The following is a 19,257-nucleotide window of genomic DNA, read 5'->3' on the forward strand; positions in this document are numbered from 1 at the left end:
TTTTTAATATATATATATATATATATATTCTTTTTTGTGTTTTGTTAAATTATTTGTAAATTTTTGTAAATTTAAAAAAAAATATATATATTTTTATTATATATATATATATTCAAACGCATTTTTTTTTTTTTTTTTTGATTCATTCTACATAAAATGGTGTTACTAAAATAATTTATGTTTTTATATATATATAATTTTAAATGAGAACATAATAAAATATTAAATTTTTTTAATTCTATTATAAATATAAGAAATCAATATTTATTATTTTCTTTTTTTTTTTTTTTTTTATCTTTCTGAAGTATGATTATTGAATTAAAAGAAACTATTAGGTTATTTCTATATGCATCGTTAAAATGATATGCTTATATAACTTCAATAAATCCTATGGCATTTGATAGTGATTATTTCTATATATGAAAAATTTTCTCAATTTACATATTGAATATTACTCTTAAGAGGAAATTTTATAAAAATTAATCAATTTTGAAATTATATATTTATCTTTATGATACCTTATTGTACTTTATATTTTTATTTTTAATTAAAACAAAAAAAAAAAAATAGAAAAAAATTATTTTTCTTTTTCATTATCGATAAATTAAAAAAAATATAAAAATAGTACTTATTATTAAGTGTATTTTATTAATATTAACATTAATATTATTTATTCTTTCTATATCTTATTTTTATTTTGGATTATTCAAAGAAAAGAGAGGATTTTATATAAGTTTTTTGAGAGTTGAAATGCGAAGTTATTCTTAAATTTTTTTTTTTTTTTTTTGATATAAAATAATATTCTATGATGTTAGGTGTATTGAACTACTTCTTCAAAAATTTTGTTTTAAAAAAAAATAATTTTATGAAATATAATATATTAGAAAGAAAATATTCTAAAATTACTAGTGTCAACGTAAATAATTGGAATAGCATACATAAAGAAATAATAGATAAGATTAATGATTGTGATTTTGTTTCTATTGACGTTGAATATACAGGATTACATTTAAAAGATGAAAGATATATTTCTATTGATTCTAGTTATGAAGCACATTGTTTTGGAGCAAAATCTTTCTTCCCATGTCAAATAGGAATAACAATTGCAAAAAAAAATGATATGATAGAAAATATGAATAATCCCACAGAAAGCAAAATAATAAAAAAAAATTTACATAATATAAAAGTTTTAAATAATAGAAAAGAAAAAAACATAGAAAATGACATACATAATAATCAAAAATGGAATATATCACCTTATTGTATTTATGTTTTTCCAAAAGAAAATAAATATTTTAGTGTATCAACGACAACATTAATTTTTTTAAAAGAAAATAATTTTGATTTTAATGAATGGATATTTAATGGTGTAGGTTACTTAAGGCCAAATGAAGAAGAAGAAAAAAAGAAAAACATTATTGAAAAAATTGACGAATTAAAAAATTTGTTAAATAAGTGTAGTACAAAAACTTATAACCATGAAGAAAAAATTGATATAAATAAAATTATTAATGAAATAGAAAATAATAAAATTGTTGATGAAGAAGATAAAGAAGCAGTTATTGAAATAATAAAGAAAATTGGAATTTGGATAAATAATGACAACACTGTAAACAAAAAAAATAATTCAGTTAATGAAGTGGATAAAAGTAAAAATGTGCAAATAAAATCTTCTAATTATATAAATACTGAGGATTCAGATAAATCAAAGGATGAGAAAGAATTTTCATCATCTTTTAGAGATACTGATGCTGAAATAAATAAACATAAAAATTATAGCCTTATTAATATGAACAAAAATTATACCGATGATAGCACTTTGGAAGAAAAGGTTACTTATAAAAATATTATGAGCAATAGGGTTGATTGTAACAACAATAATAGTAACGATAACGATGATAGTAATAAGCATAATAGTGCATTTAGCAATAATGAAAATATTAGTAACTGCGAAAAAACAAATGATAAATATGATATAAGAGAAATTAACGACATCTCTAGTTATCCTTTACACATAGAAGTAGAAAATCCATACCTTCGACTTCTTGCGCATACATTAATAACTAAATACTTTAACTCAATTTTTTGTATATCAGTTAAGGTTAACGATAAAAAGCATTTAGCAATATATAGAACAGAAAAAGATTCATATAAAGAACAAATAAAGTCACTGGAATTAGAAATAGAGAAAATAAATCAAATTATAGGTGTAAGATTATTATTTGATGAAATTATAAAAAATAGAAAAATAATTATAGGGCATAATTGCTTTTATGATATTCTACACATATATCAAACATTTTATCATGACTTACCAAAATCTATTAATGAATTTAAAAAAAAATGGACAGAATTGTTTCCTCATACTTTTGATACAAAATTTATGAATGAAACTAATGAATATTTATACGCATTAAATGGACCAGCAACATTAAAAGGTTTATGTGAATATATGGCTACCTTAATTTCTTCAAGTAATGATTTCGACTTTTTTTTTAATCTTATGAATGATCATTTTGATCTTCCACAATGTTTTGCCCCTTTTATAAATGCAAAAAACAATATATCTTTTAATGAAAAAGTAAATAACAATAGTAATGATATCCTAGAAAAAGAGGAGTCTTTTAGAGAAAAGAAAAAAATTAATAGAGAAAATAACAAGCAGGAATATGTAAGTGTATCAAATAATAATAATTATAATTACTCTAACAGAGAAAAATATTCTATAAATAACTCAGGAGATAAAAATATTCTAAGTAGTGATGAACATAATGCTGGTTATGATAGTCTATTAACTTGTTTACTTTTTATATTTCAGTGTCACTACATTTTAAAAAGAAATAATATCATGTGGAAAGATATATATTTTTATAAAAAAAATAAAATAAATGAAAATTCAAAGTGTTTTTTTGATATTTTTTTAAGTATGTCTAACAAAATAAAAATTGTAAAAACACAACCAAATGTTGTTTCTCTAACTAGTGCAGAAAATTATGAAATGGCAAGACATTTTTATATGTATGATTACCCAAATTATTTTAAAAAATGGGAAATAATGAAAATATGGTCACCAATTTGGATAACATTAAGTAAGGTAGATGATCAATCATGCTGGATTATAGCAAAAAGTGATGATGATGCTAAAAATATAAAAATGATTTACAAAATGTTAAAAAATCCTCAATTTAAATTGTGTACTTATGAAGAATATTTAAATAAATTTAAATCCAAATAATTAAAATTATGTTAAAAGATAAGCAAAATATAAATGTGCTTTTGGCATATATCAATAAAAAAAACATAAGATTACTTAATAAAGAACACTATAATTTTTTTTATTTTTATTTTTAAATTTTACTAAACTATTTTATAAATTTTTTTTAATTTGTTAAAAATTATTTTATTCTGTTTCATTTTACTTCAAAAAAATTAATTTGTATTTTTTCTTTTTTTTTAATAAAATATATTTATAATTAATAATTTTTTTCTAATTATAATTGTTCTATTATATATATTACATCTATTATTACCCATATATATATTTTTATTTACTAAGACTATTCCGTAAATAAATACATTTGCATAGGTTCTTTTCAAATAAGATAAAAATTTAACTAAAAAAATAATTACTTTTCTATTTAATTATTTATGAAAAATAAATCAAGCAAATGAAACTTTAAATTAAAAAAAAATAATTACTGTTTAATTAAAAAAAAATAAAGTAAATTAATGGAGAATAAAAATAAGTTAATACTATATATGAATGAAAATTAAAATGTACATTAGTAATATGCTAAAAGTGTATCAATTATTGAAAACATATATTCTAAAATAAAAATAATAGCATTTTTTAACTAATTTTATTCATAAATAATTAAATATTATTTATTGTTTATAAATAAATTTAATATTTTTTAAAAAAAAAAAATTAAATATTTTTTATAAAGATAAATTAGCTTTGCATAAATAACATCAAATATTTCTTAAGTATCCCAAGCTTTTAAAATGTAATCTTTTTATGATATCAAAATAAAATATTAAACTTTAAATTATATGTAAATCAGTTTTTTTTTTTTTTTTCAATTTTTTTTTTTTAATTTAAAGTAGAAGCTATTAATTTTTATATTCTATAAAAATGTAATTTTTATTTTATTTTATTTTTTTTAAACGAGTTAAATATTTTTAAAAATGAATAAAATTAAAAATAAATTTATCGAATAAGAAAAATTTTTAAAAACTAGTAATATAGTAATAACATTAAAAAAAAAAAAAACGTGATACAACAAAAAAAAAAATTCTCAATATATATTAAAAATAAAAATATAAATAAAAGAATTTTTAATATTCAAATTAACAATATAAAATGCTCTCTTTTTTTTTATAAAATTTTTTTTTGTTTTTTCTGAAATATGATGAAACATGAATGATAGCGACACTAAAAAGTTCAGAGATATAAGCGAGAGAATCCAAGGAAAATATATACCTGTTATAAAATTTGGTGGAACAAATAAGTACATAAATAAAAATTACAAAAATTATAATGGTATGTATAAAAAAAGATAAAAAAAAAAAAATTAAATAAAGTGAAATTAAAATTTATATAAAATAAAACTTTTAAATATATATATATATATATATATATATATATATTATAGAAATATTGTTGAATAATGTATATATTTGTAAAATTGTAAGCATTTTAATAAATAACAAAATTTTCGTACAGATGAAACAAATAACATAAGTTATACTAGAGATGATTTCAATAAAAGTAATATTGATATATATCATGATAATAAATATGGTATTAATAAAGTTTGTTTTTCTCCCCAAGGAAAATATATAGCAGGATGTGGAACTAATGGTGTTATTTATTTATACGATTTATACGAAAATAAACTGTTAACTAAAATATGTACTCATATTGATAATATAAAAGATATAGCAATAAGTGATAATGATAAATATATATATGCATGTGGTGATAATAGAATTATAGAGATATTTGATATATATGAAAACAGAAAGATTTGTAACAATAATATTTCAAAATATGTTGATGTATCAATACCTAATGTTATTAAAAAGAAAAATTATAAAAATGGAAATTTTTCGGATAATAATATTATAGAAGGAATTAATAGTTTAAATCATAATATTCTAGAAAATACCTATTCACCTTATAAAACCAAGTATATTGATTTTACAAATAACAAATTAATATATGTTCCAATATATAATTATAATGATTTAATAAAAAATAATATAAATATGATAGATTTAAATTGTATTAAACTAAATAACATAAATGAAATTATAAATAAACCAGCATTTCTTATTAAAGACTCTCATGAACATATAACTTCTTGCTTATCAATTCCGAATATAAGTAACTTCTTAATTTACTCTGGAGGAGGAGATGGAATATTAAAAATATGGGATATAAGGATGAATTTATTTAATATACATCAAAATAATTATAGTAAACCTAATTCTGAAGTTTTGTTCTTAGATAACAAAAATCCATATGCTTCTATATGCTCCCATGAAGATACAATAACAAGCATAAGTTTCAATAAAACTATAGATTATGAAAATTGTCTTAAACTAAAAAAAGAAAAAAAAAAAAAAAAAACAGGAGAGGATATATATAATATAAAATATGAAAAAGAAATAAGTGAGGAAACAAAAGAAAGCAGCTGCGTTGATGAAAATAAAAATAATTCTTCTTTTTCTTCGTCATGCTCTTCTATTTCCTATTCATCCCTGAATTTTGATCTTTCTAAAGATAAATTAAATAACATTTTTATGACTAGTGGATATGATGGATACATTAGATTATATGATATGAATAATAATATAATTAAATCATTCAGTGATGAAGAAAAAAGTATTACACACTGTATGTTTTGCCATAACAATAAATATATCATTAGTACAAATAAATCGAAATATTCTAAAATTTTTGATTTTATATACATGAATAATAAGAAGAGTGCTAAAAATATGAAAACATATTTAAAAAATTATAAAAACTATTATTTAAACAATTTAAAAAGTGACAATAAAACATTAAATAATACTTGTGATAATGAAAATATATATGAAGATAATTTTTCTAATGAAATATATAATGATAATGCATTGATATCATGTAACATTAAAAATATTTATGAAGACGAAGATTTAAAAGAACAAATTAAAATTGTAAATGAATTAAATAGAAAAATAAGTAATGATGAAAATAGAGATATTCCTAATAATGATTCAAATGAAAGGATGGATGGTTCAGAATATAGTTATTCCAATAGTGATTCAAGCGTATATGACGAAAGCATAATAAGAACAAACACATTTTATGAGCATGTTAATAAAAAATTAGAACCAACATGGTCTCTATTTGTAGATAATTTTAAATATATGAATCTTGTACCTTTTGAAGAACTGAATGAAAGCTTAAAAAAAAATCATAATTATGTTAAAAAGTATTATAAAAATTTAAATTGTAATGATTATATAAGTAGCGAAAAGGAAAATGATCACATAAGCTCAGATCATAAGGATATTTTATATTATCAATTATCAGAAATTATATATAATGATACTCATATTCCAAAATTTTATTCTTGTGTATCAGGAGATAAATGTATAATTCCTTCTATTGATACTTATGCACATGTATATGATATATATACAGGTTTTCATGTAAATTCTATAAACAATCTTTATTTGCCAAACTACTATATTGATAATTCTCAATTATACTATGAGGAAAATCATCAAATTTTTAAAAAAAATATATCTTTTTTAACTAGTGCTGATGCATATCCTAAAAATCAAAATATTATTGCAACTTCAAATGGATGGCCAGATGGATCTATTGTTCTATGGATTTTTGTACCATTTTGATTGAAGAAGAAAATTAATTCTTCCTCATTCATAAATATATAGCAAAATGAATAAAAAAAAATTTTTTTTAAATATATAAATATATTTTATTTTTGATTAAATTTTTTTTCTTTTTTTTTAATAATTTTTTTTTCTTTTTTTTAATAAGTTTTTTATCTTTTTTTTATTACATTTTTTTTTTCTGTATATGTCTATTTTTTAATTTTCCTATTAAAAAATACACTTAAAAATGAAAAAGAAAGCTGTATTAAAATTATTATTAAAAAATATTTTATAAATTTTCAGAATTTTATATATTATATTATTAAAGTCGTATAAGAAAAAAGGTGGTATAAATCAATACTATAAATTAATAAGAATTTTTTAACTTTTAATTTAGCTAGCTTTTTCATCAATATTTTCTTCTAATTTTTCTTCGTAGTCATAATAATTAACTGGTGTTCCTCCAGGAACCATTATTGTTATATTTAAACCATTTAATAATAATTTTTTTATTTTATTTACTTTTTTAACATTATTTACATACGTATATTCAGTTACATCTTCTAACACCTATATATTTAAAATTTTACAAACATTAAAAAAAAATTAAAAAATTATAAATTTATTAAATCTCTTTTTTCAAATTACCATATTAACGTATTCATCAAAACCGACCAATTTTCCAACAATTTCTTTATCACCTTTCATCATTATCCATATCTTACTTCCTAAAAAAAAATTATTTAAAGAAAATTAATATATATTTAAAATAAGAAAATGATAATACATTATACTAAAAAAATTTTTTTAAAAATAAATAAACATAATATTTCTTCTATTCTTTTTAAAATAATATGAAAAATATATATAGAGAAAAACCAAATAAATTTAATCTTTTTTCTTTTTTGTATTTTAACCAATACATTTATCCATCAAAGCGAGCGGCAAAAATGTTTCTGAACTACTTATTGTAGTCATTTTTATCAAACTGCTTAACTTTTAGAAATTTTTATCAATTAAAAACATATATATATATATATATATTAATATACACTCTTTTTTAGTGTTCTTATTTTATCACATAAAAAATAATAGTTTAAATGATAGTATTTTGAGGACTATTTTTTTGCTTTGTGTTTTTATTATTATTTTTTTTTTTCTTCATAAAATTATTCTCTATTTTAATTTTATCTATTTATTTTTTTTTTAAATTTGAGTTAATTATAAAATAATAATAAATTTAAAATAAAATTTAAAGTCATTGTAAATTAATCAAAAAAAAAAAAAAAAATAAGAAATAAATAAGAAATAAATTAACAAATACAATTTTATCAAAAACTAAAATAGATATAATAAAATTTTAAACTGAGAATAAATACATGCTTATGTAATATTTCTTAAAAGAAAAAAAAAAATACTTTCATAATTATTCTATAAAATATTAAATAAAATTTAATAAATTAATAAAAATATTCATAAAAAAATAATATAAAAAAGTTTTAACAAATATAAAAACTTAAAAAAAATAATAAAAAAAATGTATATAATGTTTCATTAATTATCACTATTCATAATATCTTTAGCAAAATATTTTAGAGGACGAGGCAATTTTTGGAAATTACTTTCTTGTTTTTCAATAAAAATTCTAATAAAATATTTTGCGTATATTAAATTTAAAGTACTCATATAATTTCTTTTCTTTTTTATAACCTCAAGTGACTTATAATAAACATCATTTCCAGTATAGTTTAGTTGTAAGCAACAAAAAGGAACTTGTGTTAATACATGAAGAGAGCAGCTTTCGATATTTTCTAAATACTTTTTTATTAATAAATCAGTAATATTTTTTTCATATTCTTCAGATATATTACATGTATCTATTTTTTTTTCGATTATTCTTTCAATTTTTTGCTCTATTTCATTTTCTGATAGTTCCTTTTTTGTGTTATTATTCTCATAAATTCCCTCTTCTTTTTCCTCATATTTTTCTTTTTTTTCATAACTATTTTTATTGTCTATTTTTTTATGATATTCACTAGTTGTAGAAACATTATTTGTCAAAATTTTATTATTTATTTCTTTATCCATTTTAGTAAGACCTTTAGAATGATTTGATAATTTGCTAAGTGTATCATCTTTAAAGCTTTTTTCTTCTGAATTACTATTCTTATCCATTTTATTTGCAAAATTTTTCCTTCTTCTCATGGAATCTAAGATTTGAGCAATTGACATCATGTCTAATAAATGAATAATATTTTTAATTTTTTTAAAGGAAACTAAATAAAAATAATTGTCATTAACTTTTAACTTAGACAATGACCACATAATGTTACTAAATTCTCTTTGGGGAATATCATCAATTATTTCAATCACTCTATTCTTTAAATTATTAAGAAAATATTTATTGCTATAATTAAATTTTGCCATATAATGAAGCGCATTCGTAATATTCACATATGATAAATGACTGATAAAATTATCATTATTCATATATTTTAAGATATATTTCATAATATTAATATGTATGTTGCATTTAGCAAATGAATTTAGCAATAATGTGAAGTGATGAGGCTCTAAATCTTTTTCCTTTAAATTTTTATAATACTTTTTAGTAAAAAATTTAAAAATTTCATAATTACAAATATTTACTCGGCTGATCATATTTAATATTAAAACAGAATTCACTACACTTAAATTATTATGGATATATTTATCATTTTTTATTTTATTTAAAATTAATGTAAATATAGAATTATTATCAGATGAATATAATGAATCCTTTGAAATTACACTATTAGCATTTTCATTAGTGAACAAATTCGCAGATTTCTTTAATAATTCTTCTTGTAATATAGTAAAAGAATTTAAAATAATTGTTAAATCTAAGGTATTGAATTTATCAATATTTTTTATAAAATGATCTTTTATTATATTAATATTTTTGTAATCTCTTAATCCAGATCTTACTAAATCTAAAAAAAAAAAAAAAAAAAGAAAACATTAAAATCAAGCTACAATAAATCGTATAAAAAATTCACTTTAAAATTATATGAGATCAAAAATAAAAACTATTTAATTTAATTAATAAGATTTATAAATATAACAAATTATTTTTCTTTTTTTTTTTTAAAGCATATAATAAAAATAATAAATATATTTCTCTTCATATGAAATGTTATTACTGTGGAAAATATTGACAGTTGCAGATGGAGCTATTGCATCTAATCTTTTAATTATATAATTAAAAATTGATATATTAAATTGAATATCTTTAATTTGAGATATATAATATAATTTCATAATTTTATTAATTTGATCAAATGAATATCTATGTATATTGTTTTTAAAAACATCATAGCTACATTTAAGTATTTTATCGTCTTTGTAATTTTTTTCATTGTATTTTTCTATAATTTTAAGAATTTCCTCATTTTCAAATTTATCTATATTTTTTATAATTAATGATTTTAAGTTTTCTTTAAAAATTTTCGATTCTACATTATTTTTTTTTGTTTTTTTCAAGTCCATAATAGCAGTATTTAAAAGTTTTCTCATTTTCCATATATATTTTTCATATATTTTTTGTATCACTTTATATTTTTTTTTTCCCCATTAATATTTTTCTTACATTGTCTTAATTAAGTTCAAATTATATCTAATAAGTTGTTATATATTCACTCTTATTTTTATTTTATTTTATTTTTAATAATATATAGCTTTTATATGTAGATATTCATTAACTCTCTTTTTTTTTTTAATTGATTAAAAAAAAGAATAAATATAAAATATTCAACAATTCTTATACCTTTTTAATTTTTTAATTTTCTTATCTATGAAATATATATTTTGTTTTATATATCCATTTGATGATGAGCATTTCACATAATTAAAAAAATATTTAAATATACATATATATATATATATATATATTAAATATTTTTTTTTATTTTAATGTAAAATATATTTATTGAACGTTTTAAAATAAAAATAAAAAAATATAATTGAATTTATTTTTTAATTATAAAATATTTCAATTACACTTGATATTTCATTAATTTTTCCATTATTAACTTTATTTCCTTTATTTTGTTTTAAACTATATTAGTATTGATAATTTTAAATATATAATTTATTACTTTTTTTTAATGTTACTTTAAAAGCATGTTTATGTAATAATAAAAATTAAAAGCTTATAAACCTTATACAATTTTTAAAAAAATTTACTTATGAATATATTTTTATTTTGTACTATTAGATTATAATTTGCCTTTTTTTATTTCTTGAATAATTTCATATCTTTATATTACAATATCAAAATGTATATATGAAACCAATAAAATTAATATTATAAGAAATAGGTTCTCATAATATACACATTTTCATAATTCTTTAGTATATATATTTATTGATTTAAAGAAATTAAATTGAATGAAATAAAATAAAAAAAAAAATATGCTAACATAAATTTCAAAATTTTTTAAAATCTATCTTTAATAAATTTTTTTTTTTTTTTTATTTAAACTGTAAAATTTTCTCATAATTTTTTTATGGTAAAACAAAATATTGAAAATTGCACACTCCATGAATATTTTAAAAGAAAATTTTATTTTTTATTTTTTATAATTTTATTTTAAGGAATATTTGAATACATAAAGTCTAAAACAATAAAATTAAATCTGTAATAATTTTAACATAATTATTTTGTAAATTTCAATTTCAATTTATTTTTTATTTCCTATTTTTATTATTTTATATTTTTTTTTTTTTTTAACGAGATTATTTTCATTTAAAAAAAAAAAAAAAAATCATTTAAATATTTTTTTTATATATAAAATTCCATTTATTTTTATTTTTTTACAAATTATAATGCCTTAATGTATTAAATTATTTAAAAATATAAAAATGTTTAATGTTTTTTCAGCAGCTTTTCTAGATAACACAAATAATCTTAAAAATATTAACAAACCTATTAATAATAATTTAAATAAAAATAATACTTTAACAAGATCTATTTCTGCAAATGCAAGTAATGAAAATGACAGAACAAAAAACTTAGCATTGAAAGACAGATTGGCTACAGTAAGAAATGTACAAAATATATTAAATAAAAAAAATATAAATAAAACGGACACTAATGAAGATAAAAACAGTAGTAGCATTAATTTAAAAAATAATATAGGAAGCGAGGCAAATAAGCTTCTATCAACTAATGAAAATAACTTGAATAAATTTAAAAACTATTCAAGCGTTGTAAATGAAAAGCAAAATGAAGAGCTAGAAAAAAAATTAAAAAAAAGAAAGAGAAGAAAAAAGCATGAAATTTTAATGGAACGAATGAAACAAAAAGAACAAGAAAAAAAAAAACAAAAGGAAAATGAAGAAGAACAAAACAATTATGAAGAAGAAGAATATGATGAAGAAGAAGGGGGTGATGAAGAAAATGATGATGATAACAATAACAGATCTCAAAAATATAATAGGCAATCAAAAAATAAATACGAACAAAAATTACAAGAAGAAGAGGAAGAACATGAAGAGGATGATGAAGATGAAGAAGAAGAGACATATAATAAAAATTATAGTAATAATAATAAAAATAAGCATGAGGAAAAAAGTTTTAATAAACAATTTTATAATGCTACTACTACTACCACTACTAATAATAATAATAATACAAATATAAATAATGAACCAGGAATAAAACCAAAAAGAAAAAGAAGAAAAAAAAAAGAGATGGAAGAGTATAGAGCACGGCTATTAAAAGAAAAAATGCAACAGCAAAATTCATTAAATAATATTATAACGAAAACAAATAGTTTTAATAATAAAAATGAAAACAATACACAAGAAGAAATTAAAGTGAAAAGAAGAAGAGGAAGACCTAAAGCAAGTGAAGTAGCGGCTATGAACAATATGAATGATAAGCTAAAACAAAATGACATAAGAAAATATTATAGTAGAAATAGCGATAATCAAATAACAAGAAAATGGAGTATAAATGAAAAAAATAAAGGAGAATATGAAGAAGAAAATAAAAGTGTTTTTAAAATAATTAAAACTTCTATTCAAGAAAATACTTCATTTATGAAAAAATCACCAAATGAAATTATACAGTTAGAAAAAAACTTTAAAAATAATATAAAAAATGGTGTCACATGTATACCTTTAAACTACCAAAGTAAAGGAGGAGGAATGGCAATTATTTTAATTGATACTGAAACTACATATGGTCCTGTAAAAAATTCTTATGGATTTATGACTTTTCTTGTTTTAGATTGCCATTCAAATAATTTTTTTATTGATACAGGAATAAAAAACAATGTTATTGAATGTGAAAAGCATATGCAATTGTTAATTAGCCCAGGTGATATATATATGTTTAAAAATCAGAGTCAAGAAATTGAAGCTAGATTATTATTAATTGTATGTAATAAAATGAAACAACCGTTTGATGCAAAATTGCACATAAAAGATCCTGAATATAATGATAAATAAATGTAAATCATTTGTAAATATATAGATATATACATATCTGATTATTCTCATTTTAATAATTATTTTAAGAATATTTTTAATATATATAATAATAATATTTATAAATAAAAAAAAAAAAAAAAGAAAATTTTAATTTAATTTAACAAATGAAAATCAATAATAACGAATGCTTATTTTTCTAATAAAAAAAAAAAGCATTACATTTATAGTATCATACATAAAATTATTGAAAAGCTGAACTTCAGTAAATTATTTAAGTATAATATTTTAAATATAAAAAAAAGTTATTAGTTTAAAGAAAGTTATTTTAAATATTATTGGTGTAAATCTTATAATTGTTTAATATACATAAATATATATGTTTATACATCATCATTTTTTTTTTGTGCTATAATTTGAAAATCATTTTTTTTTTTTTTTTATTTTATATAACAATACATTATAAATAATATTTATATATTTTAAATATTGTATTAAAATTTTTATCCTCATATTATTTTTTCCATCTATTAAGAAAAATTATGAAAGCAGGGATTATCTCATAAAAATTTAATAAAAAAAATGTTTGACCTCTTTTATTCTTTGTTATGCTTTTTATGTATTAAAAAATATTAATTATACTATTATGTTATTTAACCTTTATATTATGCTAACAATTTTTTTTTTTTTTAAATTTAAAAAGTAAATTCATATATAAGCATGTACATATATATATATGTATTTTTTTTTATGTGTAAAATTATTTTTGTATAAAATTTAACTATTATGAAAAAAAAAAATTTATAAATGTTAAAATACATAAGAATTATGTTATAAAGTATTTTTTCCAACTTTTTTTTCAAATTTTTTATAATAAGATGTGCGCGAATGTGTACATTTTTTTTTTTTTTTATTAGTGATACTCTTTCCATTTCTTTTTAAAGTTGTAAAATCTTCAAAAAAAAAAAAAATGATTTTTGATATAAGAATGAAAAATTATGTGCATATGAAAACATACATATATATGCATATGGTTACATGTATAAATGTATCAACACTTGTAATAAAAGTTTCTAATGGATGATTACTCCCTTTTTTTTTCAATTGTATATAAATAAGTTTTGAAAAATTCTATTCAATTTTAGCTCTATTTATAAAAATAATGAATTCTTAAAAAAAGCCACTATTACAAAAGACAAAAAAAAAAAAAAAAAAATTAAATAAAATAGTGTGTTTTATAACAATAAAAAAAAATAAAATAAAATAATAATAAAAAATAACATTAAAAATTGTGGTAATATAAATCATTTATTATTTTAATATTTTATACTGTATGAAAATAAAAAAAAACAAAAAATAAAAATATTTATTTTGAAACATTATGGTAACAGATAAGAAATTAAAAAAAATTTTAAAAAAATGTATATATATTAATAAATTTTCCTAGTACCCCTTAAAGAAAATTGGTAGTAATCATGCCTAAACATTTTCATATATTGAATATACACACTTTATAATTCATTTTACTAAATTATTTCATTTCATTTCCTTTTCTTTTCCTTTTCCTTTTCCTTTTCCTTTTCCTTTTTTTTTTTTTTTTTGTATTTCTCATTTTAATGACTTTTTAAGTTAAACATTTGGACAAAAAAATTTTTAGTAAATCAGAGGTTTAAAAAAAATGCAAAGAACAGAAAAAAAAAAATTTTCACTTTTTGAAATCGTTGAAGATTTTAATAGCAAATGTACATACTATAAAAACAAAAACATAACCAATTTTATGTTTTCAAATAATGCATCTACAAAAAATTCAAGTAATAATGATGAAAGAAAAGAGTTTTTACAAATTTTTAATGATTTTATAAGGAGACTTAATAATTTGCATCGTGACTTTTTAGAATACAACAATACATATGAAAATTATGAAAATCTAGATATAAGTTATAACGAAGATAAAAATATAAATTACATAGATAATGAAGAAAATAAAGATATAAGTGATACAGAATATTCTATTGAGAAAAATTTAAATAATGAAAAAAAAATAAAAGAAAGCAGTACAAGAAACATTAACGAAAATGAAAGAATGGTAGAAGAAAAAAAAAGAACTAAGAGCATAGATATGGAAAAAATAAAATTAATAAATAATTCAAATATTAATGATTTATTAAAAAATGATAAAAAATGTAGTCTTCAAATAAGTGAAGAATGCCATACTGATTTTAGCAGTGAATCTTCATTTACTAATACAAACGAAAGTAGTGAAAATGAAGATGCAGCTAATAAAATAAATGATACTTTAATAAAGTATGTTATAGATTTAGACTATGCACTAAATATTAGGAGAATATCAAAGGAAAACTTAATAGAAGAAATCAAGGAGTTTTATAGTATACACAATAATAATATAAGATTGAATGATTATTCAAAGTATTTAAGCTATGAAATCATTAATATATTAAAAAAAAAAATTGATGAAGATAATTTCAATTTTATTAACAGATATGAAAACCCTTTCAAAAATAACAAATTTTTTTTCAATATTCCTCATAATTATTTTTTTATAAAAAATTACAGTGATCAAAATAAAGAAATTTTATATAAATCTAATAATACAAATTATGAAAAAAGTTTAAATGGTGTAAATACACATGCATTGTCTTACAATTCATCTAGTGTTAATGGAAATACTTATAATTTATGTGCAAATAGCATATTAAGCAGAAATAATTCTTATAATAAATTTAGTTCTCCTAATTTTGGATCATTAGAACGTCATCTTTCTCCTAATTTTGGATCATTTGATGAAAATAATAATAATGAAGATTTTAACTTTAAAGATGAAAATAAATTTCACAAAAATTATGAATATGAAGAGGAAAAATGTAATAATTTTTTTAAATATAATTCAAACAATGAACCAATAGATAATAACAATGTTTTAACTAAACATTCAACTACACCATCATCAAAAAATATGAATACATCAAATTCTCCTGATTATAGTAGAAATTATAATAATGAAGATGAATTAACTAAAAATTTGAATGATAGAACGGAATTAGAGAATGATCATATATATGAAATAAATAACACAGAAAATAAAAAAAATAATTTAAGCAGTAATACAAGTGATTTTTATCAAAGCATAAGTGATTTTTACAAAAATAAAGAAAACTACAATTGTGATGAAAATAATAGTACATATATTCGAAAAAGTTCTCTTTTTTTAAATAGTAATGAAACTGATATAAATTCAAATAATAAGAATAGTCACGAAAATAGAGAAAATATTATTAATTTATGCTTTGATGATGAATTATCTAGTGCAATAACCTTAAACAATGATTCATCTTCAAATAAAGATAAAAAGAATTATTATCCTTCAGAAAAAGATAATGATATAATCAATTATAAAACAGATCGTAGCAATAGGAATATATATGATGAAAAAGATAAGAAATATATGGAGAAATTGGGGGAATATGAAAAGGATGAAAGTAGATGGTTTGAAGAGTACTGTAATGGAGATTATAATTTATTTAGATCAAAGCAATTAAAAAAAAAAAAGGAAATAATGATTCATTATTTAAATAGCCTATCAAATAACAATAAAAAAAACGAAGAATTAGGCGAGAATGATATAAATAAAATAGGCAATATTTATTACAACAACGGCAATACTAATTTGGATAGTGAAAATAATTATGATAATATGTATAATGTAATTAATTTAAAGGTTATATATGAAAATAACAAATGTGAATTTGGCTCTAATGAGGAAATAAGTTTCTTTCCTAATCAAATTATTTTAAATAAGTATCAAGTTTTAAAAATTTTATCCAAGACTAAATTTAGTACTACACTAAAATGCCTGAATCTACATTATAAAAAAGATAGAAAACATAAAAAAAGGTGCCCTATAAGTACTGATATTAATGATAAAGAAAATATACATAGAAGTTTCGATGAAAATATATCTATATCCTTAAGGAATTTAAAAAATGGAAAAAATATAAATAATTTCAATGAATATATTAAAAAAGAAAACTATGATTCGAAAAAAAATTTCCTAAGAAATAATATTAATAGAAGAAAAGAATATAAGTATGTATGTTTAAAAGTAATGAAAAATGGAAAAAGTTTTTTAGATCAAGGATTATTTGAATTAATTGTTTTAAATTTGTTGTGTAATGAAAATAAGATAAATGATAAGAACAATGACGAATTAACTAATAAAAATATTATTCAGTTGTATGATTATTTTTATTTTAAAGAACATTTAATAATTGTAACTGAATATATGCAGAGCGATTTGTACAATTATTTCATTAAAAAGGGAAAAATAGGAACTATTGGTCAATTACAAGTATTGGCTAAAAATTTATTAGAAGGAATAGCATATATTCATTCTAAAAATTTAATACATTGTGATTTAAAACCTGAAAATATTATGATTAATATGAGAAAAAGAAAAAGTGGTAAACAACAACAAAAAAAGAGTAGAGAAGATATTAATGTAAAGGAAATAAACTATTACAATTCAAAAAATTTTAAAGATTTAAAAATAACAAAAAATGATTCTTTAGAACATGGTTTACATATTTATAATAATAATCAAGATAATTTTTTACCCAGCTCAAATAAGAATAATTTAGACAATGTTGATAACTTTAATAGCTATAATGCACATAATAAACTGAGTAATAATTTAGATATTTGTCATAAGGATTTAAAAAATCCTAATGATGTGAATAAATACTATATTGATTCAAATGAATTTAGTAATTACTCAAATAAATTAAGTAATGATTTATACAGCCAAGGAAATAATTCAAATAACTCTGATAACTTGCATATTTTTAGTAATGAAAAATTCGATAAAATTAAAATAATAGATTTTAATAGTGCTATATATGAAAGTGACAAATTAGAAATGTATGTTCAGACAAGATCCTACAGATCACCTGAAGTACTTTTACAGCAAAATTACGACAGAAAAATTGATATATGGAGTTTAGGTTGTGTACTATTTGAATTTTTAACTAAAAAAATATTATTTGATCATCAAAATATATATCGGTTTATATATTCTATAGTTTCTTATATTGGACATTTTCCATTTTATATGATATATGAATGTAAAATACCATATATTTTTACAAAACATGGTTTAATAATATTGAAAAAATTTGTTCTTGATAAAAATTATGAGAATTATGTTAAAGAAAAACAAATTGATGAAATTGATGATCAAGAAGTTATTTTTAATTCAAAAGATTTTTTTCGTTTAAACAAAAAAGGGGATTTTGAAAATGATATATTACAAAGAAAACAAGATACTGAAGTCTCATCTAAACAAAAGAATCAAGAAGTTTTTTATGATGTTTGCTATCCAAGTGATAATCTTTTAAAAAATAACTTTCACATTGGTGATATATTATTTATTGATTTCCTCTTATCATTATTGCAAATAGATCCATGCAAACGACTTGATTCAACTCAAGCATTGAAACATCCATGGCTTACACCAAATATGTATGAAGATGGTCTATAATGTTATATATATCATTTTAAGAAAAATAATAATAAATTTTTTAAACTTACATAGTAATTTCTATATACAAAAAAAAAAAAAAAAAAAATAAAATAAAAATAATATATAATATTACACACATCAGATTATAACAATAAAAGTATAATATATAAAATATAAAAATAAAAACATTATATATAAAAAATATTATATAAAAGGTAACTGCAAAAATATATAAAATTGAATAAAAGAAGTATATATAATTAAAAAGAAAATTAAAAAGTATTATAAATAAAAACTAAATAATAACAAAAAAAAAAAAAAAAAAGAAGAAAAGAAAAAAAAAAGTTTTAAAATAA

General features: G+C 18.5%; 6 protein-coding genes across 6 annotated transcripts; 4 read left to right on the plus strand and 2 right to left on the minus strand.

Moving 5' to 3' along the window:
* Positions 1-805: 805 nt before the first annotated feature.
* Positions 806-3,235, plus strand: PARN (poly(A)-specific ribonuclease PARN, putative; the record flags this gene model as incomplete). The annotated part of the gene is made up of 1 exon (XM_028678175.1): positions 806-3,235. One exon carries the CDS (start codon positions 806-808, stop codon positions 3,233-3,235), a length of 2,430 nt encoding a protein of 809 aa, XP_028534491.1.
* Positions 3,236-4,419: 1,184 nt separating this feature from the next.
* On the plus strand, positions 4,420-6,909 carry PRELSG_1237600 (conserved Plasmodium protein, unknown function; the record flags this gene model as incomplete). Its single annotated transcript, XM_028678176.1, has 2 exons — positions 4,420-4,543; positions 4,727-6,909. The coding sequence occupies 2 exons, from the start codon at positions 4,420-4,422 to the stop codon at positions 6,907-6,909; spliced, it is 2,307 nt and encodes a 768-aa protein (XP_028534492.1).
* A 375-nt stretch (positions 6,910-7,284) lies between these two features.
* Positions 7,285-7,869, minus strand: LSM5 (U6 snRNA-associated Sm-like protein LSm5, putative; the record flags this gene model as incomplete). Its single annotated transcript, XM_028678177.1, has 3 exons — positions 7,285-7,461; positions 7,540-7,619; positions 7,809-7,869. 3 exons carry the CDS (start codon positions 7,867-7,869, stop codon positions 7,285-7,287), a joined length of 318 nt encoding a protein of 105 aa, XP_028534493.1.
* A 576-nt stretch (positions 7,870-8,445) lies between these two features.
* On the minus strand, positions 8,446-10,446 carry PRELSG_1237800 (conserved Plasmodium protein, unknown function; the record flags this gene model as incomplete). The annotated part of the gene is made up of 2 exons (XM_028678179.1): positions 8,446-9,863; positions 10,074-10,446. The coding sequence occupies 2 exons, from the start codon at positions 10,444-10,446 to the stop codon at positions 8,446-8,448; spliced, it is 1,791 nt and encodes a 596-aa protein (XP_028534494.1).
* Positions 10,447-11,793: 1,347 nt separating this feature from the next.
* PRELSG_1237900 (conserved Plasmodium protein, unknown function) lies at positions 11,794-13,386 on the plus strand (the record flags this gene model as incomplete). Its single annotated transcript, XM_028678180.1, has 1 exon — positions 11,794-13,386. The coding sequence occupies one exon, from the start codon at positions 11,794-11,796 to the stop codon at positions 13,384-13,386; it is 1,593 nt and encodes a 530-aa protein (XP_028534495.1).
* A 1,657-nt stretch (positions 13,387-15,043) lies between these two features.
* On the plus strand, positions 15,044-18,919 carry SRPK2 (serine/threonine protein kinase, putative; the record flags this gene model as incomplete). The annotated part of the gene is made up of 1 exon (XM_028678181.1): positions 15,044-18,919. The coding sequence occupies one exon, from the start codon at positions 15,044-15,046 to the stop codon at positions 18,917-18,919; it is 3,876 nt and encodes a 1,291-aa protein (XP_028534496.1).
* Between the last annotated feature and the right edge of the window lie 338 nt (positions 18,920-19,257).

This window comes from Plasmodium relictum (genome assembly GCF_900005765.1).
Source record: "Plasmodium relictum strain SGS1 genome assembly, chromosome: 12".
Lineage (NCBI taxonomy): Eukaryota > Apicomplexa > Aconoidasida > Haemosporida > Plasmodiidae > Plasmodium > Plasmodium relictum.